The 27,216-nt window shown below is 47.5% G+C and overlaps 1 protein-coding gene across 1 annotated transcript in view; it reads left to right on the top strand.

Moving 5' to 3' along the window:
• The window catches only part of E2F2 (E2F transcription factor 2), a 40,287-nt gene that overhangs the window by 7,837 nt on the left and 5,234 nt on the right, over window positions 1–27,216 (top strand). Inside the window, exons 2-6 of the mRNA XM_028738659.2 lie at window positions 19,096–19,201; window positions 20,573–20,792; window positions 22,057–22,215; window positions 23,657–23,771; window positions 25,838–25,991. Coding sequence (XP_028594492.2) covers window positions 19,096–19,201; window positions 20,573–20,792; window positions 22,057–22,215; window positions 23,657–23,771; window positions 25,838–25,991 — 754 coding nt within the window. The remainder of the gene's footprint in view (window positions 1–19,095; window positions 19,202–20,572; window positions 20,793–22,056; window positions 22,216–23,656; window positions 23,772–25,837; window positions 25,992–27,216) is intronic.

The following is a 27,216-nucleotide window of genomic DNA, read 5'->3' as shown; positions in this document are numbered from 1 at the left end:
GACTTACGTGACGTGGCCTCTGATTGGCTACAGGAAGCTCCTGGCAGCCAATTAGAAGCGGCTGACACCTGGGCTGCGTCCTCCTGCTCAGCCACCTCAGCAGGAAGGAAGGGGTGGCGCCCAAAGGCCGCCAAGTGGGAGGGAGCGGGAGGAAGCGGTGGCGGCACGGCGGCTGCCTCTGCCGCCCAGGCCAGCGGAGATGAGGCGGGGGGGGGGAGGTCCTTTCGGGAGAGGGGGTGCTTTTCGGAGGGGGGTCCGGCCCTTCACAAGTTTGAAATTTGCTCTGACTGAAAGCCCACCCAAACTTTTGCTGCATTGCTTGATGATGCAATCAGACGCAGATGCCTAATGCAGGTTACATCAGGTGCCGAAAAGGTGGCAGCAGGGCCCAGCTTTCTTCCAGGGACAAGCAAGAAGTTGTTGAAAAGCCTGGTGTATGGTTTCAAAAAGAAAAGCCATGCTCTTCTTTTTGAAACCATAGCCGTGGTGCAGGGCTCCCAGTAGGTTTCCAGGCACAATTCAAAGAGTTGGTGCTGGCCTGTTGTTGTTGTTGTTTAGTCATTTAGTCATGTCCAACTCTTCATGACCCCATGGACCAGAGCAAGCCAGGCACTTCTGTCTTCCACTGCCTCCCGCAGTTTGGTCAATCTCATGTTCGTAGCTTCGAGAACACCGTCCAACTATCTCGTCCTCTGTCGTCCCCTTCTCCTTGTGCCCTCCATCTTTCCCAACATCAGGGTCTTTTCCAGGGAGTCGTCTCTTCTCACGAGGTGGCCAAAGTATTGAAGTCTCAATACTAGGTCAGTATTGGTGCTGACCTAGTAAAGCCCTAAATGGCCTCAGCCCTGTATACCTAAAGGAGCATCTCCACCCTCATCGTCCAGCTGAGATCCAGCTCAGAGGGCCTGTTTAGTAAGTAGAGCAGTGGAACACCCTCCCATCATATGTCAAGGAAATAAATAACTATTTGACTTTCAGAAGACATCTGAAAGTTTTTTAATGTTGGATGTTTTATTGCGTTTTTAATATTTAGTTGGGAGCCGCCTAGAGTGGCTTGGGTGACCCACTCAGGTTGCCAGCATATAAATAATAAAATTATTATTAGTATTATTGCATGTTTTGGCTCTGCTTACTAGCCAGACAGCCCTACCTCCGAGACACATCTTAAGTGCAAAATGAAGTGAGATCTAGTCTCACTCCAAGCCCCTTTCCCAGCTGACAGAGAACATGTGGAAAGGATGGTTGCCACCAGCATCCTGGCTAGTGGATTTGAGGAGCTTAGCTCTGGATGGCAGGGAGAACACTGAGCTGCTGCTTCCAAGCATTTTAAAGGGATATGTGCCCAATCATACATGATCGTAGGTTTGAGCTCCAATTGGGGCAAAAAAATAAAAAATAAAAATTCATGCATTGCAGATGGTTGGATTAGATGACCCTTGTGATTCCTTCCAACTCTGCAATTCTATGAATGTGGCTCCTTCACAACATCTGGCCATCTTATAAATCTACCTCTAGTTTCTGAGGTTCAGCAGGTATTGCCCACACATTCAAGCATGCTTTTGTAGCCATAAGGGCTAAATACTTGCCTTGCTGGTGTGTGGGTGTGGGTGTTTATTTATTAGGAATCTTTGGCCAGATCAAGGATTGTGCTGAATTTTGGAGGGGAAATTCTTTTAAAAAAATATCAAGTAAGGCACACCCACACTCAACATTTGAATGGCTGTTGCATAGATCACAGAGCAGATTCACTCTCTTGTTGCCCCAGAGCAGGCATAGGCAAACTCGGGCCGCCCGACGTTTTGGGACTACAGTTCCCATCATCCCTGACCACTGGTCCTGTTAGCTAGGGATGATGGGAGTTGTAGTCCCAAAACAGCTGGAGGGCCGAGTTTGCCTATGCCTGCCCCAGAAGGTAAGACCCGAACCAACAGCTTCAAATTATAAGAAACTAGATTTTATCTAAACTTTGCAAAGAACATCCTGATGGGCCGAACTGCTTGACAGTGGAGCAGACTGCTTGGGATAAGCCACCTATCAGTGATGCCCTAGGCTGGATTTTCCTGCATTGTCTTGTGGGGGGGGGGTGTTGGTTGGTCGGGGGAGGGAAGAGAGAACATTTCCAACTCTGATTCATAGGCCTTAATCTCATTCTCTCTGTTTGCATGCATGTTCCCTGGCATGATTTCAGGGACCCTTGACAGGTTAGAACCAGGTAGCAGAGACCTTTAATCTTATTGCCTGGGCTCTCCCCTCCCCACCCCCATTTCACTTTTGTTCCAGGCTGCCCTTTGAGATGATGATTCAGAGGACTTAGCAACACAGAGTTCTTACAGGAAACTGTTTGGTCAGCATTTGAAGTGCAAGTCACTTTAATTGCACAAAATGCAGCTGCCAGGATGGGCGTGGTTTGAGGACAGCAAGTTCAGCCTTTTGGGCTTCTTCCTGAAGGTGGCTGTAGCCTCTTCTTCCCTGGGGCCATATTTCCGCACATCTGTGGAAAGGGCGGGCCATGCATAACTCAAGTGGACGGCACAGAACATTGGCACAGAACATTGGCATCCCGAGAGCCTTGGCTTAGAGAGAGGGAGAGAGATTCAGAATGCTAACTCTGCCTTTCAGCAGTCAAGATTTGGTGGTCTAGAGCTGCAAAGTTGGTGTTCACGCACTTCAGTCATCATAGCCTTCATTCTTTCTGCTCTTTCCAAAAATCTAGGTTTTATTTAATAACCTGAAGAGGTATAAACGCACTGTGTCTGCATTAACACATTGGTACTGGGAGCCTAAATTCATGCAGAGCCCTTTATAAACGTCCCAATTCCTGAAATGTTGGTGTCCATTATTAGTATTATTACAAAAATTGGTCCTGTAGTGCGGACTGTTTCGATTCAGGGTTCCAGCCAGCAATGCCCTGTGCTAGGAGACTCCATTCCATTTCCCCCTCCCCTTTTGAAAATGAGTATAATAGTTCTGCTGTATAAGGCTTTATGCAGCTCATTGCAGAGCTGCCCTCTTGGAACTGGAACATAATGTCCTGATCCTTTATCCACTCCTTGTGGGCTGTTGTCTTTCCCCCCATGCACTGTTATCAATGGATATTTGGTCCATTTGGATTGGCAGTCAGATGCAGTTGGGCGTGATGCTCTGCTCTGTTACTCTTTAGGGTGTACTATATCATAGCTTAGTGGTAGAACACGTGCTCTGAGTGCAGAAGGTCCCAGATTAAATCCCAGCATTCCCACATAGGGTTGGAAGCAGTGTTAGAAATCAGCCAGGTGCCAGGCACATTGCAACTAGCACAGGTCCAAGTGTGACCACATGGAGATCTCTTGGTGCCAGATTGGGGACTGACATCTCCATCTAGCTGTCCCCTCCAGCTTTCTTAAGCAGAATAACTTATTTATTGTATTTATATCCCACCATCCCACATGGTTCGCCCTCAGTTAATCCCTACAATGACCTTGTGAGGTAGGTTAAGAGACTGTGACTAGCCCCAGGTCATTCAGTAAGTTTCATGGCCGAGTGAGGAATTGAACCCTGATCTTCCAGGTTCTGTTCCGACACTCTAACCACTACGCCACACTGGCTTCCTAGAGTACTTCTGATGTGGGGCAGCTATATAAATTAAGCAGATAAATAAATATGGGGAAAGCAAAATGTCACTTAGCAAAGGATCTGAAATATTTTCCTTTGTTTCATTCTGGATTGTTTGATTGGATGTTTTAACGTGTTGTAAATTGCCTTGAGATTTTTTTCCCTTTAGAATATAAAGTGGCATAGGAATGAAATGAAGAGTACAGTGGTACTTTGGGTTACAGACACTTCAGGTTACAGACTCCGCTAACCCAGAAATAGTACCTTGGGTTAAGAACATTGCTTCAGGATGAGAACAGAAATCGTGCTCTGGCGGCAGCGGGAGGCCCCATTAGCTAAAGTAGTACCTCAGGTTAAGAACAGTTTCAGGTTAAGAATGGACCTCCAGAACGAATTACCGTATTTTTCGCTCTATAACACGCACCTGACCATAACACGCACGTAGTTTTTAGAGGAGGAAAGCAAGAAAAAAATATTCTAAACAAAACTGGATGTATGATTTTTGTGGTTCATGCTGTGGCCACAAACGTGATCTGACGGTGAGTTTGGGGTAGCCCAATGCAAAAATCCTGAGGATCCATGTGGATCCATGCTTTGTAACCACGTTTTTGCGCCATTGCAGCCCCATGAAACAGTGGGTGCGTGATTTTTTTGGTGCAGGCTGTAGCCATGGACATTTTATGTGATCTGATGGTGAACCTGGGGTGACCCAGTGCAAAAATCCTGAGGATCCATGTGGATCCGTGCTTTGTAACCACGTTTTAAGTAGGGAGGGAAGGAAAAGCATTCAAGGGACAAGGAGCATGCGTGGGGTGTGTAGAGAAGGATGTGGCTAATGATGCAGGCAAGCGGTTAAAGGGGAGAAGGAACACGCGTGGGGTGTGTAGAGAAGGATGTGGCTAATGATGCAGGAGAGGGATTTAAGGGGAGAAGGAGCTCGAGTGGGGTGTGTGGAAAAGGAGCTTTTCGGCGAGCTGAGAGGGGAGGGGGGAGGGAAAGAGCACTGTTGCTTTAAAGGAGCCAACCAGACAGCAGCCACTTACAGCAGTGTAAGCAGCTCCTTTCCTCTCCCACTTTGCTCCTTCTCTCCCTCTTTGCTGCTTTACGCAGCTAATGGCGAATCCCCTGCAACCCAAGTCCTGCTCAGCGGATCAGCTGAGACGCTGGGAGAATCGTAATTTCCCTCTCTCCCTCATCCTGTGCCCTCCTGTCCCCAGCAGCCTTTTAAAAAACTTTTTTACTGGTTTTCACTGCGCTCGTGGCTCAGAGCCCTCCTGTGCCTTGCCGTCCCTCTGTTTAGAGAGTGTTGCTAGCTGAGGCTGCAGCAGCTGTTGCTGGCTACGCGGCGCTTTTCCGGCTCCCTATGGCTCCCGTCTGTCCCTCCTCGCGTGTAAGCGGCTGCTGCCCGCTTTGCTGCCATGGCTCTCCTTCCCTCCCTCCCTCCTCGGCTCCTCCCCCTCCTCCTGGCTGTAAAGCAAGCAAAGCTAGAGCAGTGCAAAGCCCTGCAAGCGGCTCCCGCTTTGCTTGACTGACGGCAGCCATGGATCCAGTCGAGTGCATTCGCTCCTTAACACGCACAGGCATTTTCCCTTACTTTCTAGGAGCAAAAAAGTGCGTGTTTTGGAGCGAAAATTACGGTAAGTTCTTAACCTGAGGTACCACTGTAATGATAACAATAAATGTCATTGCAAAAAAGGGGGCTCCTAGGCATTCCATTGTGGCGACTGTAACCTAGGCTTAAGGTGCCGTTTGGCAATTGGCTTATATTTCTGAGTTTCTAACACTGGTTGGAAGAGATCTCCCGAAACCCTGGAGAGCTGCTGCCAATCACGGTAGACATTATTGAACTAGATGGAACCAGGGGCCTGACCTGGTGCAATGCAGTTTTCTATGTCACCTAAGAGGTCGTGGACTCCATCAGAATACAAGCCACATTGTTTGGGGCAGGCAGGCTTTGATTTGAGGGCTGCTGTGCAGATGGGCTTCAGAACGTGAAAAACACTTCCTGCCTTTTCTTTAGGTTGCCGATGTGTGCGCTGCATAGTGGGACCTGGCTTTCATGGAGAGGCCCCGACCAATGTGACTCTGCAAATTTTCCTATCTGTAGCAGGAGAGGAAACTGAGGGCTGGGCAGGCAACTCCCAAAAGAGAGTCTGATAAAGTGTGAGGAAAAGCCATCTAAGGACATTCAAAGCTGTATGTTTTCCCATCTTTGCAGGATGTCTATGCTGTGACCAGTCGCTAGTTTTGATACTGCCTTATGGTTCCTGCCCATTGAGCTTAGTTTACAGCATGTAGCTTTTGTGGGTTTCCTCTGCCATTTCGTCACAGAGCATCTTTCCCAAGTAAAGGTCTTTGCAAGTAAACTCAGCAATGGAGAGAAGGTCCCTCTGCCATCACCAGTCCCCCTGGCACCTACAGCTGGCTGTTCTATAGAAAGTAGCATGCCATATTTCAAAAAGTAGGAAACCACCAAAATTGTTGAGGTTTTTTTTTAATGCCCTCCCCCCCCAGTGATTGTCTTGCCTAAGATCCAGGACAAAGTGCCACCTTTAAGAAATTCCCCCCGGGCGTCAATTCTGCCTTTGAAATCCTGGCACTGTCCAAGAAATTCTGGACGTATGGCAACCCTATGCTAGGTCAGTGGAAGAATGAAGATCTGGGGTGGTGTGACTGTTCAAGAAAAAAATAGATGATATTTTGGTTGTGTTTTTTTAAAAAAGCAAACTAACATGTTATAAGCCTTACTGTTTTTCTAAAAAAACAACACACCACTATATCCATGACCTGTCAAACACATTTGGTTAAACTAGCGGGCATAGGGGGATCACCAGGCTACCCAAGCTATGAAGGGAGTTTTTATGGTGTGATGTTTGTAGTGTCTATTTGTTCTGCTCCATGTTGCCAGATGGCGATCCTGCAAGGAGCCATGATCATTTGGCTCGGAGTCACAGCTATGGCTGCAGTGGAATGCCAGGTTTTCACTGCTGGAGAGAACTGTGCTCCCTTGTGCCCCTGCCAGTGCATGATGGGAGCTCGCCAATGTCTGGCTATTTCTTGGTCACAAGGATTCCTCCATTCTGCACAATGTCCACTTATTACGTGTCTTCTGCAAGAGGGACACTGCGACCCACTTGGCAAAAAGATCTAATTCTCAGTTATTAATATTGCAGAGAGGTGCAGGATATAGGAGACATCTGCAGCAATTATATTTTGAGGATATGGTAGAACATAACCTCTTCTTATGGTAGAACATAAGAAGAGCCTGCTGGATCATGCCAGTTGCGGAGGCAGAGCATAGCCATCATGGCTAGTAGCCACTGATTGCCTTAGCATTAATGTCTAATTCTCTTTTAAAGTTATTCAGGTTGGTGGCTCCCACTGCCTCCAGTGGGAGCAAGTTCCATAGTTTAATTAATTGATGTGTACTTTTAATTAAGTGCTGAAGTACTTTTATCTGTCTCGAATCTTCCAATATTTGCTCCATCCCTTGATCACCGGGTTTCCCTTTTCTGAACATTTTCCAACTCAACAATATCTTTTTTGAGGTGAGGCAACCAGAGCTGTGTTCCAGATGTGGTTGCACCATAGATTTTTATGATGGCATTATGCTATCTGCAGTTTTATCTCCAGTTCCCTTCTTGCTGATCCCCAGCATGGGATTTGCCTTTTTTTACATCTGCACAGTGGATTGACGTCTTAATCAAGCTATGCACTATGACCCCAAGGTTTCATTCCTGGTCAGTTACTGCTATTTCAGACTCTATGGACTTATATGTGAAGCTGGGGGTCTTTTCTTGCCCTGGCATGTAAGCATTTACACTTGCTTACAATGAATTGTATTTGCCATTTTACGACCCATTCATTTATTTTAGAGAGGTTCCTTTTGGAACTTTTTGCCTTCGGTTTTTGTGTTAATGATCCTGAACAATTTAGCATCATCACATCATCAGCAATCTTGGCCACCTCACTGGCCACCCTAATTTAAAATTACAGTGGTAGCTCGGGTTACATACGCTTCAGGTTACAGACTCCGCTAACCCAGAAAAAGTGCTTCAGGTTAAGAACTTTGCTTCAGGATGAGAACAGAAATCGTGCTCCAGCGGCGCAGCGGCAGTGGGAGGCCCCATTAGCTAAAGTGGTGCTTCAGGTTAAGAACAGTTTCAGGTTAAGAACGGACCTCCGGAACGAATTAAGTATTTAACCCGAGGTACCACTGTATTTATGAACAAGTTAAATAGCTCAGGTTCCAATACTGATCCTTAGGGGACTCCACTTTTTACATCCTTGCATTTGGAGAACTGTCCATTTATTCTTACCCTCTGAATTGGTTTCTGCCGAACAAATTCCTGATCCACAAGAGGACCTCTTCTCTTAGTTTTTGTGGAGATGCCTTCTCAAAAACTTTTTGAAAGTCCAAGTACACTATGTAGTCTGTGGGCACATCCTCATTTGCTGGGCATTTGAGTCTCCACTCAAGCTGGTTATTAGTGCAATATGCTCTTCCTATGTTTTTCTTTCTAGGGCCAAGCTGCTTGTATTCCCCATTTGCACCAAAAAATTTCCCATTACAAAAGTTCCTGCTTGCACATTTGAAGCTTACTTGACATGGGGGCCAGAGTGATAATTGTCTTCTGCTATGTACCCTATCTGAGTGTTGTGGCTCCCATTGTTGGTATGTTTTAATTGGCTGAAGAGTTAGTTGGCATCCTGTGCTCAGTTGTGGCTGAGTGGGAAGCAGCCATCTTGGTCTCCCCACTGAGCCAGTGACTGTGTAGTTGCTTACAACAGCTCTTTTGCTGTTTTAATGTTTTGCTGGTGGTGCAGGCAGGATTTTGGCCGGTGGAGGACAGGATCTGTGCTAAGCTGCCCTTTCTGTCAACTTAACTAGAGTACCATAGAACTTCACATTGGCATAAAGTTATGCAATCATGAGGGATTTAGGAGCAATCTTTTTTTTTTATCTAGCCCACATAACTTGAAGTTGGGATTGTGCTGTGAGATCTCTTTAATTAGGTGTCAACCCTAGAAAGAATAGTTGGAAAAGAGCGGGGGAAGGAATCTGACTATGCCTGTTCAATGTTTAAATTATGAATATTTATAACTGTGAAGCAGACTGCTCATTTAGGGTAAGAGGGACAGAGTTAAGTCCTAGCCTTACTCTCTTGTAGAAATCAAAGGGCCCGTTCAAAGGTAACACTAAACTATGGACTTGGACAAAGTCCTCTTTACCATGTCCACAAGCAAGAGATTGGCAGCATCTAGTTCCACTGTTAAATTACCGATAGTTCCCAACTGCATCCATACTCTGGGAACTGGCTAGTTTAATTTATGGTTAGCTAGCAAGCTAGAATTGTGAGCCATAGTTTGATCCTGACTTCTTCTTTTTTGAACTCGACATAGTTTAAACCAGCGATGGAGAACCTGTGTCCCTTCAGATACTGTAGCCTTACAAATCCCATTTACATGACTATTTGGGTTTGATGGGCGTTGGAGTCCAACAACCTTGGTAGAGCCAATGTTGGTTTAAACGAAGTTTATTTACTTTTATTTATTTATATAAGCATTTATATACTGCCCTCGCAGAACATCAGGGTGGTATACAACAGCACAAAAACATTTAAAAGCAACACAAAGCAATAATTAAAACCAGTTCCTTCTGATACCCTGGTGCCCAAGTTGTGTAGGGCGAGTAGTAGCTGGGGCCCATTGGGACTGCTAGGGTGGAAGGCAGAGTGATATGCAATAGATAGAGCCTATTCTAGCCCCGTCTCCCGCCACAAATCCTCCTCCTTGCTGAGTTATTAGGTGCAGCGCCCATCAGGCTGGCCAGCACTGCCAATGGCCAGGGATAACTGGAGTTGTAGTTCAACAACATCTGGAGATTCCACAGGTTAATCACCACTGAATGGGCCCCATGCATAGTTTTCAGGGGGTATAAAGATTTCTGTAGAGGGCTGGATTGCCTTGGGAGGTGCTGTTCTTGTTTTTTCATGGTGGAAATCCTGTTCTGTCTGTGCATGAAAGAGAGAGAAGGAGAGAGTGGGTGTGTACCATAAACGCTCTGGTATTCTGTGATAATGTAGCAGAAGGGTTCCCACGCCCTGGAGAGGGCGTGTGCATGTTTTGGGGAAAGGATCGGGGGGGGGGGGTTGAGTTCAGGGCATGACATATCTGCCTAGGCAAGGCTAGAGCGTGGCGGGGCTCTGTTCACGGTTCTGCCACCAGAATCCTCTCTCCTCTTTTTAAAGAAATGTAGGCCCCCTCGGGGCTGGGTTTGGCCTTCGTTTTTGGCTGTTAATGAAGGGAATGCTTGCCTTCCGACCAGGGTCTTTTCACCTGTTTGAGGCTCCCGCTTGTCTTGCCATCCCTCCCGTCCCCTTGCCCCAAGGGATTGTGGGAAATTTGCCAAGGAATGCCTGGCTAGGTTGAGGCCTAGTAGTCAAATAAAACGTTTGTTGATAATGCCGTTTGCTGGGAATGAAAAGGTGGGGTGCAGGATCCTGTTCTCCACCTCTTCATTAAAAAAAAAAAAGAGTCCCTGAAAAAGGAACTTTCATCTTCTTACATACCTATACATCAATCAATAAATGCAAATGTTTAATAAGAACTGTGCCATGTACAAACAGGGCAGGGCATTGAAGCCTCCTTGGCTTCCCACTCCGACCCACCAGCAACTTCCTTTGGTTAGCACCAGCCGTGGCCACTGCAGAGGCAGGGCATTTCTCTCTCCCCAATTCGGCTGGCTTCTCTCTCCCTCTCCCTCCCTCCAGCCCCCGACACCCCCAATTCCTTTTGGCTATGGGCCTGTCAAAGCTGAGGAGATGGGGAAAGGAGGAGGGCTCTTCTGTTCCATTATCAACGTGGCAGCTTGGGCGGCCAGCTGTCGTGCGGCTAATCCTGCTGGTGGTGGGGGAATGACAGGATCGCGCTAGGTTGGGCCAGGCAAAGCAGCTGCTCCCTGGCCTGCTCTGCTACTTCCTTTTGTCCTTTCCCCACCAAACGCCCTCCTCCCCTCCTTGGGGACTTGTGAATGCATCCTTCTCCCTGTTTCGGAGGCGGCGGAGGGGAGCGGACAGGCGGGCGCTGGGGACTCTTGCCTTGCATACATGGTGTGTGGATGGCTTGTGTAGTCTTGACCCCTCCACCCCTTGCAGACGTGGGGAACTTTTCCTGTAGGGCTGCCATACGTCGAGGTGTGTGTGTATGTTTTCCAGAAGGAGCCGGGTTGTCTTGGATCTTCAGCAAGTAAACCAAGAATTCATGGGGGGGGGGGGTTTGGGGGGGGGGTTGTCTACTTCTTGAAATATGGCAACCCTATTTTCCTGTCTCCCATTCTTTCCATAAGGCTGCCGTGGGGACAGGCCATAGCTCAATGGTGGAGCTGCTGCTTTCCATGCAGAAGGTCCAAGGTTCAATCCCTGGTTGGGAATGCCCCCAACCTGAGACATCAGAGAGCAGCTGCCACACAGCATAGAGAATTACAAAACGAGGTTGGCCAATGGTCTGACTCTTTATAAGGTGACTTCCTATGAGGGCCTTTCAGCTCTCCATTCTTTGAAAGCACTATCGTGCTACTTCAACAACCCCAAAGAAACCTGCCTGGTGAAGAGAGTGCCCAGGCAGAATGCAGAACCCCTTCCCAAGCTCTCATTTGCTCTTGTTGGAACCGGTGAGGAAAGACAATCAGACGCATTCTCTTGCCACCAGCAGTTGAAAATGCTCTAGCTTATACTTATTCTCTTCAAACTTGGGTGCAAAAATGGCCCTGCCCCTCTCTTCCTCTTGTGTTTATTTTCTGGAACTCCCATCACCTCTGACCACTGGTCCTGCTAGCTAGGGATGATGGGAGTTGTAGTCCAGCAATAGCTGGGGACCCAAGTTTGAGAAACACTGCATTAAGGGATGCCAACTAGGGCTATAAAAGTATGCAGTACCCACACCAGACCTTTAAAGCACTATGAAACTATTTTAATAGTCATGGCTTCCCCCAAAGAAACCTAGGAGATGCAGTTTGGCAAGGGTGCTGAGAGTCAAAGAAGATGCCTATCTGCTTCAGAGCGCTATAATTCCCAAAGTTCTCTGGGAAGAGGGATTGACTGTTAAACCGTTCTGGGAATTGCAGCTCTGTCAGGGGGATAGGGGTCTCCTAACAACTCTCAGCATCCATAATAAACTACAGATAGACATGCAGCATTTCAGCTACATGGCTGAAACTACATAACAACTACCACCTCACAGTTTTGGATGCCACACATTCATTCAGCTTTTTAAGCAGCTAAGCTACTGGTTCCAACTATGGGAAAATGCCAGCATACAATTATCATGTGGCAGTCTGCATTGCTCAAGACGTCTTAGTTTTAGGGGGTGGGTGAGATGGCTAAACTGGGGGTTTCCAACATGGGGACAGAAATCCTGATTGACCAAGTTTCCATTCTCCGTGTTGGAAACACTTCCTGAGTAGAAGCACGTATTTCAGATTAATCCTGATCGCACGTTGGCTAGGGGTGTGCCCATCGTGCTTTGCTGTTGAGCGGCTGGAGCTTGCCTTGCACATTCTCACTTTCCCCATAATGTGCTTGCCCTTGAATTCCTTCATAGGGCTAGATGATGGTCTCCCAGTGTAGCTTTGAGTGCCAAGCAATACAGTGTCCGCTGCAGGGCTTTTGTCTTTCTGGATCTGCCTTTGATGGGTGTTGCGTTTGGGGCCAGGTCAAGGGCCATGCTAAGCTGATGATCTCTTCCATTTCTCATGACCTTACGGCAGGAAATGAAAGTGCGAGCAGCGGCAATAGCTCTGCTCTGCGCGTGCCCCACCACCTTTCTTGTTGTTGCATCTGAGCCTTCTGCTCTTGACTGTTACCGTTTTGCAGCTGGGATGTGCAGAACTTTGACCACAGCTGGTGTGGCGTGCAGCTCCTCTCCAAGCAAATTAAATGTAGGGCAGTGCTATGGTAGCAGGCAAATGGCTTCACGGCAAATGCTCTTTGCCTCTCAACTGCTCACCTGGGAGCCGTTGCTGCCGTTGCAGCTGCTAGTCCGCTGGGTGAGTGTTTTGCAATGTTTACTACGATCTTAGATGCCTGTTATATTCATCGCATGAAGGGTTGCCATGTGTAAACAAGCAGTAACTGAATGTTGCAGACAGATTCTGAAGGAGGCGAGCAGAGAAAGCCGAAAGGGGTCACATCATTTGTCTCTACTTATGCTATCTGTCCTTTGGGCAGCTAGCTCTTTAGCTGCTTAAGAAGCGGTGGCTGGTGCCCATTGGCATGGGGGAGGAAGACAGGGAGCCCAAACAGTAGGCGGAGCCAGAGTCAATAACAGGCAGAGCCAAACAAGTGTTTTGTCCACATCCTCCTCCCTGCTTCAGGGGCAACACGGAAGCTAAGCGGACAGACAGAGCCACCTCTTGACCTGCTGTAAGAAGGCAGGTAGGGGTTGACTGAGGACAGTGCCCCATTCACTCGATAAGGGAGCAGGCTCTGATCCTACTGAAAAAAAGACAAGCCTAGATAGATCAAGGAAGACAAGTGATAGTTCTGTGGGCCCCATTGGATTTCTTTGCCTATGACTGGGTGGGGGACCCTTTAGCAGTCACAACAGCCTGACTTACACATGGCTAGTTCTCTCTGGGGTGTGTAATGTTTAGCCACGGTCTGGCCACCTTCCCTCTTTTTCACCTCCTATAAAAATCATACTGGCAGGAGCATCCTAGAGTCCAGAGGAGGCCGCCGTGGGGTCATCAAACTGCAGAATTGGAAACAGTGCTAGAAACTCAGATATAGAAGCTGGGAGCCCACTAGAGCAGCCCTTGATGTTCCTGCATTGATTCAAGCATTTTCAGGTGTCTTGAAGACTTAAAAAAGAAAAAGAAAAGCTGACCAGCCAACGGAGTTGTCAAATTTTGTTTTTGGGTAACCGGTCATTTTGATGGTCTTCATTTGCTTTTAAAGGTTTTTTACGTTGCTGTACGAAGCCTTGATGTTTTGTGAGAGGGAGGGTAGATCAATACTTTTATTAATTGATTGGTTTTTTTAAAATGCAGTCGTTTGCAGCAGGGCCTCGCTTGTTCGCAGATAATCTGCATTTCTCTCGTCTGGCTATCAGAGAGTAGCGGGTGGCAGGAGGCGGGGAGGGGAGCAGAATAACTTTGCAAAAGCATCTTTCTATCTCTCTCGGAGTGTGAGAGAGAACAAGAGAAGCACAGAGCCCATTTGTCTCGCCTTGCACTGTGGGAGGAGGGTTGGCATCTTGACTTGGCGGGCTACTGGACCCCTCCCCGGATTGTCTGCCCTGTCAAAGCCACCTGTTGCTCTGCGGCCTGCAAGTTTGTGGCTGACAGATGTACCGCATGGGGAGCAGAGGGAGCAGAAAGCGTTGAGACCCCAGAGAACCCTCCTTGGCTCTGATCTGCCAGGCCTGGTTTCTTTTTAAAAAGGCAAGCAGGAGAAGGTGGTACAGTGGATTCTGCTGCTTGGGGTGCTGCTGTTTGCTTTGGCAGGTGTTTCCCGTACAGCTGGGTTTAACCATATGGGTGCCCACAGAGACTTGCTGAATGAAAAAGAGGAGGATATCCGTCTCTTGGTTCGCTGTGTTCAAACCAAAGTGATATAAAGAAATCTGCAAGCCCGCTTGTGCAGAAACCTCTGTGCATGCTTTATTTTAAATATTAGGATTTCTTTTCAAAACATAGAGAAAAGAGCCAAATATCCATCCTGGCGGCAGGAGGAATTATTATATTTAGTTTTGTGTGTTTTTTGTCTAGCCCTCTCTGTGTACATCGAAGACAATGTTAACTGAAAGCTGCACCGTGTATCCATGCAGAACACACAAGCCTGACCTGTAGACACGGACACTATTGTGTGTGTGCATTCTTCACTACAACCATGCTAGAGTCTTCACCCTTTTTTAAAAGAAAAGGAAACGAATTTTGCAGGAATCAAATGCTGCCCTATAGCTAATTTCTCTCTGAAACTGTAAGACATGGGTAGGCAAACTAAGGCCTGGGGGCCGGATCCGGCCCAATCGCCTTCTAAATCCGGCCCACAAACAGTCTGGGAATCAGCATGTTTTACATGAGTAGAATGTGTGCTTTTATTTAAAATGCATCTCTGGGTTATTTGTGGGGCATAGGGATTTGTTCTCCCCCTGCCCCAAATATAGTCTGGCCCCCCCCACAAGGTCTGAGGGACAGTGGCCCGTCCCCCTGCTGAAAAAGTTTGCTGATCCCTGCGTAAGACAAAACAGTGGCAGATGTGGGTCCCCAGAACACGGGGGAGCTGGTGCACATGATAAGCCGAACATATTGCAGAGCCAAGTCAGAATTCCTGTGTCTTTTAAAGGCTTCTACAGAAGAGGGAACTTTAGCCAGTGGCACTAGTTGTACTGGATTGAGAAAAGCAAATCTGGTGTTGTGTAGTGGTTAAAGTATTGCACTTTGACCTGGGAGACCAGGGTTCGAATCTCAACTTGCCCATGAAACTCACTGGGTGATCTTGGACCAGTCACCATCTCTCAGCCTAACCTGTATCACAGGGTTGGTTATATCCATTTATTTGTGTGTGTGTGTGTGTGTGTGTGTGTGTGTGTGTGTATAAAATTATATACCGCTGTGTCATAAAAACATATATATCACAGTGAACCTGAACGCTGGAAGATTCAGGACAGAGAAAGGGGGTATCTTTTTCACACAGTGCATAGTTTAACTATGGAACTCACTGCCTCAAAGATGTGGGCATGGCTGCTCCCTTGAATGGCTTTAGAAGAGTCTATAAGTCATAGAGAACAAGGCGCTCAGTAGCCACTTTGCTCCATCTTCCTCCCAGGGACTGGCTTGCCCTGTTCTCTGCTCCCATGGCTCCCATTGGGCCGAGTGATCCAGTAGCAGGGAGGAAGCACTTGAGGAGAAGGGCAGGCAGCATGGGAGCAGTCTGGCTGCTAGGCAGGAAGTGGGCAGGAAGCGATAGGGGAGTTGGCTGACTTGGGCCACTGCTGCCTGCCCTTATTTTTCCTGTCGGCCGTCTTTGCATATTGCTGCTGCTTGCATTTTGAATGCGGTTAAGGACAGGTGTCCTCCCATAAGTTGGCGCTCATGCCTGCGGACCCTTTCTTCATCTTTTCAGTGGCCAGCCCTTAGCTGAGCAGCTGTGGGATTTCAGAACCTGCCTTTATAACGGCTGTCAATTCTATGTCTTGATTCAACCTCTCTCTGGTACTAGAGAAAATGCTTTGTTTGCTTGCTTCAGTTACATTTCCATCTCTGCAGAGCTCTAGGAGGCAAACATGGTTCTCCCCCATCTCCTTTAAGCCCCCCACGACAGCCCTGTGAGGTAGATTAGGCCGAGAGGTGGTGAGTGGTTCAAGCTCACCCAGTGAGCTTCATGGCTGAGTGGGGATTTGAACCCTGTTCTCTCAGGCCGACCCTCTAACCACTACACCACACTGGCTGTCTCACACGGTCTTTGTTGGTAGACCTGGACCTGCTGTGCTAGCGTCACAAAGGTATTTTAACCAGTGTTAGAAATTAGCCTGGTGCCAGGCGTGTTTTGCAACATGATAGCTGTTGGAACTGCCCTTCTGCCCATGGTAACTTCCTTTGCCAAAATAGCAAAAAGTCATATTTCTGTGCTCTCTGCACCTTCTGAGCATCATGGACTCCTTGCACACATTCATCCTTGTTGCATTTCCTCTCTTCTCTGTCTGTCCTCCCCCTCCCCCCTTTTTTTTTTGGCAATTCCCCCATTGGGATTCCCCCACTGGAAAACCAAACTCCACCCTCACCCCAATACTAATAGCAGCAACCTGGCGTCTGCTTGCTTTCTATTTAAATTGGTCCCTCTCCAAGGTGGTATAATAATTAGGTTGCCTCAGACCAGTAGAATCAGCTAGTTGCTGCAAGCTGGGAATTAGTGCTCCTCTTTCTTTGTAGGAACGCTAAAGGAAATGTCTCCCTTCCTTTTGCTCAACCAGGTGCGTTGTGTTCTCTTTGAACTTAAAACTCGCTAGTAGCAACCTGCTTCAGCATTTAAGATCTGCTGCTAGCAACTTCAGCTGGACCGACTTGGTGTCTTTTGCCGTATTTCCATAGGTGTCTCTCATCTTGAACTGCTTGACCACCACCTTGTTATCACGGAGATCCTTTACCTGTGTTCACTGGCAGAAACTTGCAGCAAAGCTGCTCTGACCTCCCACTCTCCACCCGCCCGCCCCCCCAAAAACCTGCTGCTTCAGCAGACATGTTTCTCTGCAGGGTTGGGCTGAAAGTCATATAGAAACATGTAGCAATCCATCAAGCAGTCAGTCCTAAAGCCTGCCCTGATAAGATCAGGCCTTTTCCCTTTGCTTTGGCTGCTAGCCAGGTTGGTAGCAAACATCTCTCAAGAGAAACACTGTATTCTTGAACCACTTGTGTTCTTTGATAATAAGAACGTACAGCCTGTGGCATGTATGTCTCAAGGCAACTTTTCCAGTGGGTTGTCGACAAGTGGTGGAGCCAGTGGTTGAAACTCAGGTATATAAGCTAGGTGCCAAGTGGCACCTTAAACCTAGGTTACGGTTGCTACAGCAAGACCCTCTTGGTGCCTTCCAGTGCTACAGGTCTATGATCTCATCTACATTGCTTGCCACTTGCTCTTTCAATAATTCACTTGCCCCAGTATGCAAGGAGGAGAAATAGACACAGTGGAAATGGTATTAAAGCAGAGGTTTTAAAACTGTGGTTGCGAACCCGGCACCCAGAAATCTCCACATAGTCCCGTACCAGTCGCAAAAAGCGCCTGGCACCTGGCTAATATCTAACACTGAGTGAGAAGGGCAGCAGGAGTGAATTTCTTCTTCCCCTTTTTTGTCCTCGGCCTGGTTAACAAAATGAACTAGGCCTGTCCATGCACTGAGATCAGCAGAGGAAGCCCTGTTTTGGTTTAAACCATGAACCATGGCTTAATAAACTAGAATATGAACAATCAACATGTACCTGCAAGCAGCTGCCTGGTTCTACACAAGCGAGGAAACGAGCCAAGCAGTTTGGTGTTACATCAAAATTAGGAAACTATGGTTAACAGCTTCAAAACGTGAGGATTTGCATGCCAGCTTTAAACCACGATAGAAGTTTATAGAGTTATGCATGGCATGAAGAAAGTGGATAGAATTCTCCCCCCCCCCCACGCCCTCTGTCACTGGAACTTGTAGACATCCAATGTGGCTGGAAGTTAGAAGAGCCAGGGCAGATTTTTTTTAAAAAGTACTTTTTCTTGCAGCGCAGTTAACTGTGGAACTCACTTCCACAAGAGGCAGCAATGGCCACCAACTTTGATGGCTTTAAAACAATATAAGACAAATACCTGGAGGAAAAGGCTTTCGGTGGCTACTGGCCATTAGGGCTATGTTCTTCCTCCACTCTCAGAGGCATTACATTGCTGGAAATTGCAGGTGGACAGATTGATGTTGTGCTCATGCCCAGCTTGCAGGCTTCCCACTGGCATCCAGTTGGCTGCTGTGAGGACAGGAAACTGGCCTGGCTCATGTTCTTATGACACAGGTGTCTTTTGTTGAATTATTCTATTATCTCACTGTATTTCTGCCCCACTTTTCTATGAACTATTTTCACAGCAGCTAACAGTCTGAAAGGTGGTCATACTTGGACAGAGGAAAACCAGAGAGAAGCTCCCGTGAGCTGCTCTTAAATTAGGAATCTGCCGTACACCAGGTCAGACCACTTGGCCAGTATTGTCTCGGTCAGTATAGTTCACACTGATGGGCAGTGGCTCTCCAGGCAGAGGAGACTCCCAGCCCTACCTGGAGATGCCAGGGATTGAACCTGGAGCCTTTTGCAGGCATTGTAGTTTCTCTGCCATTGAGCTGCAGAGAGGGCTCTTCCCCAAGGCTCTAATCATCAAGAAGTTCAACTCTACTCATTTGGGTCCAAATAGAGACAATGGTATGGTTTCCCACTGCAGATGTTCTTTAACTCAGCAACGCCAAGCTGATTGTTTTGTCACCTACATATGTTAGTGGCCACCTGTTGGCTTGTGCCCTGTTCTGTTCTTTGAGGCCAAGGGACGCTGGTGGTGCTGTGGTCCAAGCCACTGAGCCTCTTGGGCTTGCTGATCAGAAGGTCGGCGGTTCAAATCCACATGATGGTGGTGAGGTCCCGTTGCTCTGTCCCAGCTCCTGCCAACCTAGCAGTTCGAAAGCACGCCAGTGCAAGTAGATAAATAGGTACCACTGTGGTGGGAAGGTGAACGGTGTTTCTGTGTGCTCTGGTTTCTGTCACAGTGTCCTGTTGCACCAGATGCGGCTCAGTCATGCTGGTTGCATGACCCAGAAAGCTGTCTGTGGACAAACGCTGGCTTCCTCGGCCTGAAGCGAGATGAGCGCGGCACCCCATAGTCAGCTTTGATTGGACTTAACTGTCCAGGGGTCTTTTACCTTTTGCCTTTTACCTGTTCTTTGAGCTCCTGTTGGTAACTTAACCATGGCAATCTTTCTCTCCCTTCTTTCTAGGCCAAAAGGAAGCTGGATCTGGAAGGAACAGGCCAGCAGTGCATCCCAGAGTTCCGAACCCCAAAGGGCAAAGGAAGGACGCTCCCACACATCCCCAGTCCCAAAAGTAAGTGGAAGCAGAAGTCCTGGGTGGAGAAAAGATTGCATTCTTTTATTTTTAGTTGCCATTTTTTTAAAATCTAAAAATCAAGTTTCTAGCCCTTATGAGTGATTAGCTTGGAAGTCATGTGGGCAGCATCCTGGAAAGCTGAGAAGCTAAAGGTGTGTGTACTGATGAAATGGAAAAAGTTAACTCAATGTACAAAGTCACTTTTTAACACGCGTGTGGCTGTACTGTATTGCAAATCATAGAATTGTTGAGTTGGAAGGGACCCTGAGGGTCATCTAGTTCAACCCTCTGCAGTGCAGGACTCTTTTGTGAGGCTCGAACCCACGACCCTGAGATGAAGAACGCTAGTATATGTCACCGCAGGGTGTGGAAGAAGAGAGATCAAAACCTACAGGTGGATTGGTGGGTGGTTTGTGAGTGTTTAATAACAGGGATAACAGAAAGCTGGTTTCCCCCACCCCTTGTCTAAATTAGGCTGTTAGAATCTCTGGTCTGTAGTAACTCAAATGCAGATTTATGCCTGCAGGTGCAGGTCACTCCAGTGTATGGCAGCAAGTAGATGTTTGGCTGCTCCCCGCAAGCTACCATTTCCCACCTAGCCCCGCCCCTGCTGTGATTTTGCACCTGGCAGGGAAATTGCAGCACTCTTTCCTCGGCGTCTCTCTGTTGAAAGGCACTTCCCTTCCCATCCGTAGCAGAAGGAAGAGGAGGCAGCGATGGCAAAGGAGCAAGCAAATGGGGAAAGCAAGCACTCCTTCCTTGGGCAACTAGATAGAGGGCACTTTCCAAAAAAAGTGAGGGGAATCCTGTGGCCACCTAGTAGGAGATGCCATCTGCCAGCGTTGAGTCAGGGAAGTCTTGCATTACTTTCTTGTAGCACACAAGCGGCTTAGATCTTGGCAGATCTTAGGAAGTTGCTTTCGCAGAGTCGGGCTATTGGGCAGTGAGTGAGGGGCAGCTGCCTTTCCCCCTCCACATACAACTGTCCTTCCCATTGGGACATTTTATAGGACTCAGAAGGGTTGAGCGAGAGGCTCATTGTAGCTTGAAGCAGCAGCAGAGCTTGTCCCATTTTAAAAGGAAAGGGTTTATATTCTCTCCTGCCACCTTTCAATGGGAGATGCTTAGGTTCATCTTAGGTTGGGTAGTTCGCAAGTCTCTGTGGCTTTGTTTAATGTTTTGCATTTTTCTCAGAAGGTTGATAAAGTATGTATAATTATTGTTCTGTGTATATTAATCGCCAACTTGTTGCATGAGTCGCACTACATCTCAATGGGAAGCTACCAGGGCCCTGTCAAAATTTACAAGAATTCAGTTACAAGAATTCTGTGTGCAGGCTATGGCAAATCTTCTCTTTTGCATTTTTAGCCCCTAAGTCACCTGGGGAGAAGACCCGCTACGACACATCGCTCGGCCTGCTAACCAAGAAGTTCATCCACTTGCTCAGCGAGTCGGAGGATGGTGTATTGGACCTGAACCGGGCTGCCGAGGTGCTGGATGTCCAGAAGCGGCGCATCTACGATATCACCAATGTCCTGGAGGGGATTCAGCTCATTCGGAAGAAATCCAAAAACAACATTCAATGGATGTAAGTGCGTTGGGGAACTGGGAGCATACCCACGCTGCCCAGTGCCTTAGCTGCTGGACCCCTGGTGAAAAATGACAGCTAAGGGAATTGCAGCCTTGCGCAGTGAGGTTGGCAGGATACGATAGGGACAAGAATAATAACCCTCCCCTTTCTCCCCAAAAGGGCTAGAAACATCATTAGGGGAATACATTACACCATAATTGTTTTGTAAATATGTGGTGGTGCTGTCGTTTGAGAAAGTTATCAACAGATGCCATATTTCAATAGTCATCCAAGTTTCACCCAATACGGCAACCTTGGTTTTGACATAATTTACTTTTAGGTGTTCTTTTCTTTTTCTTTTTTTACACAGTTGACCAAATTTGACCAACATCCTTCTAAGTCCAGTTTTGCTCAAAGAGAGCACACAACTAGGTCATCGGCGTCAAGCAGAATGGACACTTGCCAAGAGAGGGAGAAAAGTCCCAAGTCCCATTCAGGACTTTAATGCGTTTGGCCAATTTCTCTACCAGCGGCACTGTCCATACCATTTGTCTCTTTAGTGAAAGCTGCAGAAGATCCAAGTTTTAACTTCTTTTTAATTACAGTCGTACCTTGGAAGTCGAACAGAATCCATTCCGGAAATCCGTTCAACTTCCAAAACGTTTGGAAATCAAAGTGCAGCTTCTGATTGGCTGCAGGAAACTCCTGCAGCCAATTGGAAGCTGCGGAAGCCCTATTGGACGTTCAGCTTCCGAAAATGGTTCGCAAACCGGAACAGTCATTTCCGGGTTTGCGGCGTTCGGGAGCCAAAAACTCTCGAGAACTGAGCTGTTCGAAAACCAAGGTACGACTGTACTGGTTCTAACGCACATTCTATGTAAACTGTTTAGAGCTATTGACGATGAAGTGGTATATACCGTATTTTTTGCTCTATAAGACTCACTTTTCCCCTCCTAAAAAGTAAGGGGAAATGTGTGTGCGTCCTATGGAGCGAATGCAGGCTGTGCAGCTATCCCAGAAGCCAGAACAGCAAGAGGGATCGCTGCGCAGTGAAAACAGCGATCCCTCTTGCTGTTCTGGCTTCTGAGATTCAGAATATTTCCCCCCCCTTGTCTTCCTCCTCCAAAAACTAGGTGCGTCTTGTGGTCTGGTGCATCTTAAAGAGCGAAAAATACGGTAATAAATCCTGTTGAAGAAATTAAAATAATGATAAAGTTCTCGTTTGAATGCAGCAAAATGCAGTTCTGCGCTCATTCAGTGTATCTTTTGATTTGCTACCCAGGGGAACAGGGATTTTTGAGGACTCCTCTGTGGCAACGAAGCAGCAGGCATTGCGGCAGGAGCTGACGGAGCTCTCCAAGACTGAGAGGATGCTGGACAAGCTCATCCACGAGTGCACACTTCAGCTGAAGCACCTGACAGATGAAGAAACAAATCAGAGATATCCTTTAGAGGGCCGGCAGGTTCTGGAGAAGTTGGGTGGGAGTCTGGAGAGCTGGCTTCTGTCCTCAGTGAACATTGTGGCTCAATGTGGCTCTCATGAGAATTGTGGGATTCCAGCTTCCATCAGCCCCAGATAGCATGGCTTCCCAGCCAAAGGAATACTCATGGCAGATGGTTAATAATAATAATAACAACAACAACAACAACAACAATAATAATAATAATAATAATAATATTTTTTTATTTATATCCCGCCCTCCCCAGCCGAGGCTGGGCTCAGGGCGGCTAACAACAATAAAAGAATACAACATTCTAAAATCATTTCATTAAAAAATTACTTCAAATCAAATTGATGGCAGCCATTAGGCTCGAGTTCTGTGAAGATTGCCAAAGGAGGGAGTCAGGCTGTGCCTTGGCCAAAGGCTTGGCGGAACAGCTCTGTCTTGCAAGCCCTGCGGAAAGATGTCAAGTCCTGCAGGGCCCTAATCTCTTGTGGCAGAGCGTTCCACCAGATTGGAGGCACAGCTGAAAAAGCCCTGGCTCTGGTTGAGGCCAGCCTAACCTCTCTGTGGCCTGGGACCTTCAAGATGTTTTTGTTTGAAGATCGTAAGTTCCTCTGTGGAAGAGGAAGGTCCCGTAGGGTACAAGGGTCTTAGGCCGTATAGGGCTTTAAAGGTTAAAACCAGCACCTTAAACCTGATCCTGTACTCCACTGGGAGCCAGTGCAGCTCGTATAGCACTGGGTGAATGTGATCTCGCAGCGAGGACCCCATAAGGAGTCTCGCTGCGGCATTCTGCACCCGCTGGAGTTTCTGGGTTAGTCTCAAGGGCAGCCCCACGTAGAGCGAGTTACAATAATCTAATCTGGAGGTGACCGTCGTGTGGATTAAGCCTTTATTGTCAAAGATAACACAGTCACTTCTACAGCTCTGGATACCTATGCACCCCAATCCAGTTATTCCTGGGTCCTCACTCTATAGAGCAGTAGCATCAACATGGGTCCACTCCCCTCCACCAGTTTATATATCTTCCCCCAGTGGGCTGCATGCATACAGCCAGAGACTGTGCCTGTGTGGCGACTTCCTCTGCTCCTCTCTTTTCAGTTCCCTCCTGGTTCTAGGGACAGTGGTGCAGGAGAGGGTGGGGAAGAACCTGGCCCTTCACTTGCCTGATCTGACTTTTCCTTGTCTTCCGACCCGTCTTGTGCTCCACCCTCCAGCACTGAAGTTTCCCCTGCCTCTTGTTTCTTGCCTCCTGGCTGGTACAGGTGCCCACAGATCACTGTGTCACTCTCCTGCTAGTACTCCCTGATGCATTGCCAGGCATGATGGGAGTTGGAGTCACGTTACATCTAGAGAACACCATGTTGGCTTACCTCTGCCTGAGCTGATTCTGGGTATGGGTGCCTGGTGTTTTCTTTAACTTCTGCCCTGCCCTACGCTAGCATATGTCACGTATCAGGACATCCGTGCCATCAGCAACTTCAATGAGCAGACGGTGATTGTGGTCAGAGCCCCACCAGAAACCCGGCTGGAGGTGCCAGATGTTTGCGAGGTGAGACTGCAAGACTGGGTTGCGGGGCAAGAGTATAAATAATGTAAGAAGAGCGTGCTGGATCAGACCAATGTCCCATCTAGTCCAGCATCTTATTTTCAGTGGCCCCACCAGTTGCCCATGGGAAAGCCCTCCGGCAGACCTGAGCAGTTTCCAGCAACTGATATTCAGAAGCATCCTGCCTCCAGCTGTGGGGCTAGAGATATCCCTCAGGGCCAGTAGCCATCAATTGCCTTGTCCTTTATGAATTTGTTAAGCCCTATTTTCTTTCTTTCTTTTTTATTAACGTTCTTATGTCATGTATGTATACATTATCATATTACTTTACAGGGCATATTATAATATAATTTCCAACATGTATACAAAGTTTATATACCAAATTTATGTACCTAAAGAAAGAAAAAAGGGGGGAAAGAAAAAAAGACATAAAGCCATTTCAAAATAATATTTGTACCAACACTACGGACTTCCTGTCAATCTCATACATTCTTTTTTTACAAATGAATGTACTCTTATTATTATTATTATATATTTCTTTACATTTTATCTAATACATTCCTATATCAATATATACCCTTAATCTCGTTTCTCAACTCAATTTCTCTCCAACGTCAATCGAATGCTAGCATAGGTATTTTTGAACATATATCTTATATCTATCCCATTTTTCCATGAATTCTTGTTTTGAATTTCCTCTCAGGCTATTTGTCAACTGCTCCATTCCAGCAAATTCTTGTAGTTTATTATGCCAGTCCGTTATTGTCAGGGCTTCTTCTTCCTTCCACGCCTTTGCCACCAAAGTCCGGGCTGCAGCCGTTGCATATAAAAATACCTCTCTAAAGGCCTTTGGGATGTCCCTGCCAACAATACTTGTTAAGCCCGATTTTCAAGCCATCCAAGTTGATAGCCCCCACTGGCTCCTGTTTTTTTGCCTGCCTCTTGGTAGCATTAGAATACTAGAATTGTAGAGTGGCAAGGGACCCTGTGGGTCATCTAGTCCAACCCCCTGTAATGCAGAAATCTCAACTAAAGCATCTGTGACAGGTGGCCAGCCAAGCTCTGCTTGGAAACCTCCAGTGAGGGAAGAGTCCACCACCTCCCAAGGAAGTCTATTCCACTGTCAAATAGCTCTTACCGTCAGAAAGTTCTTCCTGTGTTTAGTAGGAATCTCCTTTCCTGTAACTCAAAGAGTGGCTTCACAAGATGAGAGCTAGCATAGCATTGGCAGCTAAGAGACTCCTCTGTGCATCGGGGAGTCCTGGGTTCAAATCCCACATCTGTCATGAACTTACAAGGTGACCCATAGGCATGCCACTTTTATTTCAGCCTCAGTTTCTCTTCCTTCCCTCTGTAAATGGAATATCATAATAATAATGCTCGCCTACATTGCGGCATAGGAGGGACCGGGTGGTGCTGTGGGTTAAACCACAGAGCCTAGGACTTGCCGATCAGAAGGTCGGCGGTTCGAATCCCCGCGACGGGGTGAGCTCCCGTTGCTCGGTCCCTGCTCCTGCCAACCTAGCAGTTTGAAAGCACGTCAAAGTGCAAGTAGATAAATAGGTACCGCTCCGGCGGGAAGGTAAACGGCATTTCCGTGCGCTGCCCTGGTTCGCCAGAAGTGGCTTAGTCATGCTGGCCACATGACCCGGAAGCTGTACACCGGCTCCCTCGGCCAATAAAGCGAGATGAGTGCCGCAACCCCAGAGTCGGTCATGACTGGACCTAATGGTCAGGGGTTCCTTTACCTTTACATTGCGGCATGGACCCTATTACCATGTTATTGACAGCTTTGTAGAGCCCTGTTTCCTAAGTAAAACGTACCCTGGTAGAACATAGGAAACTGCCTTGAACTGCCTATTTGTCCAACTACCCTAATGCTGTCCACTGACTAGCAGCTTCTTCCTGGGTATTTAAGCCTTCCCCATGTAATGTGGCCTCCTGGGGGAAGGGAGGGGGGTGATAGCTTACCTTCCTAGCCTCTGCCCCAGATCTCAGTGAGTTGTGTTTGGCTTGGTAGGTGACAGGTTGTTCTCTAGTCTCACACCGCTTTCCTCTTTTCTGGCCAGGAGAACGTCCAGCTGCATCTGAAAAGCAACAACGGCCCCATCGAGGTATACCTCTGTCCTGAGGAAATCCTGGAGGAGAGCCCAGCCAAGGAAGGCAGCTTCCCTGCTCCTGCTCCAGCACCCCAGGAGAGCAGCAACCCCCCGACAGTGAAAGGTAAAATCTCAAGGGTCTGGATAACCAATGCCTTGGCACTTTTGCACCAGTGGATTGTATTTTGGTTTCTGCAAGGTGTCTCTGCAGGACCCCCTCCTTTCCAGCAATACTCCCCAAACTGACTTGCTTGCTTGTCTCAGGGCAGAGCGCCCTGGGCCAAAGCATCCTTCCTTGGTCCCTTCCTGCTTAACCCGGCAGCAGTACCCAGTAGTTGGGTCTTGTGGCCACCTTTTTCGTTTCCTACAATGCCCTGCACTCTCGCACCACCCCAGAGCCTTGTGAGGAATTTAAACAGCAGCTCCTGAAACTGCTGTGATGCTAAACAAGACAAGGCAAGGAGACGGGTTAGGAGTCTCCAAGGAACTCTTTCCTGATAGCAGAATCCGCATACAAAGTCAGACAGTCTACAGATCAGGGAATCCAGATGGACACAGAGCCAAGGGTCCAGAAGGAGAGCAGGAAGCAGCAAGGTAGGGCCGGGAACTACAAGCATTGTTTCTAGCATCTGGCTGTTGCTGGAAGCTCTGCTTCAGAAGGCTGAAGCCAGCTGGTTCTCAGCAGTGCCTTCTCTGAGGCCTTGAAGGCTGATCAGCTGCTGGTGGAGTTACTCTGCCTTCTCCCCCTTCAGGCTGCTGGTCAGCAGGTAAGGCTGACTACTGGCCCATGACAATTACTGCCTCCGATCGTAGAGACAGAACATAGCCATCATAGTCCGTAGCCATGAACTTGTCCTCCTGTGTATTAATCTGATCCTCCATCCAAGTTGGTGGCCATCCTTGCCTGTTGTGCCATCATTTATGTGCTGCAGAAAGAAGGACTTTTATCTGTCCTGACTCTTCAGCTTCACTGGATGTCCACGAGTGTCTTGAGAGAGGGAGAAAGCCTTTTCGCTCCCCATTTTCTCCATGCAATGCACAATTGTATAAACTTTTCTCATGTCACCTCTTGCCTAAAAAAGCCCCAAGTGCTGCGACCCTTCCTCATAGTTCCAACCCCTTGAAACTGTTGGGGCTCCCTGCCTTCTGCTCCTAATAATAATAATAATAATAATATATTTTTATTTATACCCCGCCCTTCCCGGTTCAAAAACTGGGCTCAGGGCGGCTAAAAAACAAATTTAAAACACTTAATTGTAAAAGCAGCATAAAACACAGTATAAAAACATGAATAACAATAAAATTCAAAAATCAATTAGATAATCCCTAGATAATCCCTCCTAGCTGGC

This window comes from Podarcis muralis, chromosome 7 (assembly GCF_964188315.1).
Source record: "Podarcis muralis chromosome 7, rPodMur119.hap1.1, whole genome shotgun sequence".
NCBI classification, from domain to species: Eukaryota; Metazoa; Chordata; class Lepidosauria; order Squamata; family Lacertidae; genus Podarcis; species Podarcis muralis.
This window is presented reverse-complemented; position numbering and strand designations above follow the sequence as displayed.